This window comes from Echinops telfairi, unplaced genomic scaffold, assembly GCF_000313985.2.
Source record: "Echinops telfairi isolate 266 unplaced genomic scaffold, ASM31398v2 ScPeMD7_5;HRSCAF=22, whole genome shotgun sequence".
Classification (NCBI taxonomy): domain Eukaryota; kingdom Metazoa; phylum Chordata; class Mammalia; order Afrosoricida; family Tenrecidae; genus Echinops; species Echinops telfairi.
Window position 1 is genome coordinate 1608750 of NW_022103901.1, and position 2297 is coordinate 1611046.

General features: G+C 62.1%; 1 protein-coding gene across 1 annotated transcript in view; it reads right to left on the reverse strand.

The window, feature by feature from the left end:
- Positions 1-1244: 1244 nt before the first annotated feature.
- Positions 1245-2297, reverse strand: part of CARD11 (caspase recruitment domain family member 11) — a 35185-nt gene continuing 34132 nt past the window's right edge. The window contains 1 exon segment of the mRNA XM_045284374.1: positions 1245-1771. Coding sequence (XP_045140309.1) covers positions 1567-1771 — 205 coding nt within the window. The 3' untranslated portion in view covers positions 1245-1566.

Here is a 2297-nt window from a genome sequence, read left to right on the forward strand (position 1 = left end):
GAGACAGGGCTCAGAGAGACAGGCTCAGAGAGACAGGGCTCGGAGAGACAGGGGCTCGGAGAGACAGGGCTCGGAGAGACAGGGCTCAGAGAGACAGGGCTCAGAGAGGCAGGGGCTCAGAGAGACAGGGCTCAGAGAGGCAGGGCTCAGAGAGACAGGGCTCAGAGAGACAAGGGCTCAGAGAGGCAGGGGCTCAGAGAGACAGGGCTCAGAGAGACAGGGGCTCAGAGAGACAGGGCTCAGAGAGACAGGGGCTCAGAGAGACGGCTCAGAGAGACAGGTGCTCAGAGAGGCAGGGCTCAGAGAGACAGGGGCTCAGAGAGAAAGGGCCTCAGAGAGACAGGGGCTCAGAAAAACAGGGCTCAGAGAGACAGGGGCTCAGAGAGACAAGGCTCAGAGAGACAGGGCTCAGAGAGACAGGGCTCAGAGAAACAGGGCTCAGAGAGACAGGGGCTCAGAGAGAAAGGGCCTCAGAGAGACAGGGGCTCAGAAAGACAGGGCTCAGAGAGACAGGGGCTCAGGGAGACAGGGGCTCAGAGAGACAGGGGCTCAGAGAGGCAGGGGCTCAGAGAGGCAGGGCTCAGAGAGAAAGGGCCTCAGAGAGACAGGGACTCAGAAAGACAGGGCTCAGAGAGACAGGGCTTAGAGAGACAGGGCTCAGAGAGAAAGGCTGAGAGACAGGGGCTCAGTGAGACAGGGGTACAGAGAGACGGGTGCAGAGAGACAAAAGTCCAGAGAGACAGGGCTCAGACAGACAGGGTCCCAGAGATGGGCTCAGAGACAGGGGTTTGTGTTTGCCACACCCAGGAGCTTGTTGGTATTGTGGGAGGTACCGGGAATGAGTGCAAGGTGGAGCTTCTGCCAGGACATGGGGGAACGTCTGCAGGACGCATGCAGTTGGCCTTGGGCTGGGTGGAGAGTCCAGGCACTGCCCACTGGCTGTAGAAGATGGACACTGCATGTGATGGGCTGAGGCAGTGCAGGAAGGGAGGGCAGAGGGTTGAAACCTGGGGTCAGCGGACCTGGGGACCCTCAGGGTAGCATCTGCAGATTCCAAATCAGGGTTCCCACCAACCAAAGGAAGCTCTGTTAGCAGTGACGTCCTGGATCGCTGTCAGCCAGGCCCGGCCAGGTCCTGGGGTGCAGGCCCCTGAGTGTCCCTGCTCTGTTCCTGAGCCCCTGGCAACTGGGGCGGCTTCCAGCGTTGGAAGGAGGCCAGGAACAAGTGCCGTGGGACAGAACGGTACACTGAGCCACTCGGACCTTTTAATGCGAGAAGACCAAGGCATGGCGCCTGCCCCACCCCCACAGGAACGGGGTGGCAGGCATGTGCTTTTCGTGCATGAGGTCGGGTGGCACCTGCCCCACACCTATCCTGCTGGCCCACCTGTGCAGGGGGTACACTGGTGCCTCTATTACATTCAACTGCTGCTCTACATGGGGGGCCCGTGGGCTGGGAGCGCTGGCTGGCACGCTGGCCCGGCCCGTCTCCCAGAGAAGCTGGGAGGCCTGGGTGACCTGGAGGCGCGGGCTGCGCTTAGGTGTGTGTCTTTCCTGGCCATGGCCTCACAGCTGGTCCTCGTCCACCCAGACGGTCTTGCGCTGCTCCTCGCCGATCTTGTCCTTGATGACCCGCAGCAGGTCCTCGACGCTGCCCCAGGTGTCCGGCTCCACAGTGGCGTACAGGCAGGGCAGCGCCTCCAGCTCCTTCTCCTTCAGCCGGCACAGGTGCAGGAAGGCCTCCTCTGATTCAGGCCGGGGCAGCAGCTTCCTGGTGGGGGGGTGGGCAGGCAGATATGTGGGGGGCCCTCGGAGGGGTGCCGGGTGCTGCGCCCCCCGCGGGTCCGGGTCCTCCCCTGCTTCTCCTCAAGCCCTGCCACACCGAGCATGGATGGGGCCTTATCTAGGGGAGCAGGTGGGTCCTGCTGGCCTCACCCCTCCTGAGTGGGTTGAGGAGCCAAGAGCCATGTGGAGACTCGAAGCTTCAACAATTTACCAGGTGTGCCAGTTATGCCCTCTGCCAGCACCCTCTCTGTCCCTGCCTCTGCTCCCTGGGCCCCCAGGACCCTCTTTGTCCCTGTTTCTGTTTCCTGGGACCCCAGCACTTTCTCTGTCCCCCCCCCACCCTCTCTGTTCATGTCTTTGTTTCCTGAGCCCCCAACCCCCTCTCTGACCATTTCTCTGCTCCCTGAGCCCCCAGCATCCTCTCTGTCCATGTCTCTGCTCCCTGGGCCCCCAGCACTATCTCTATGTCTCTGCTCCCTGGGCCCCCAGCACCATCTCTGTCAATGTCTCTG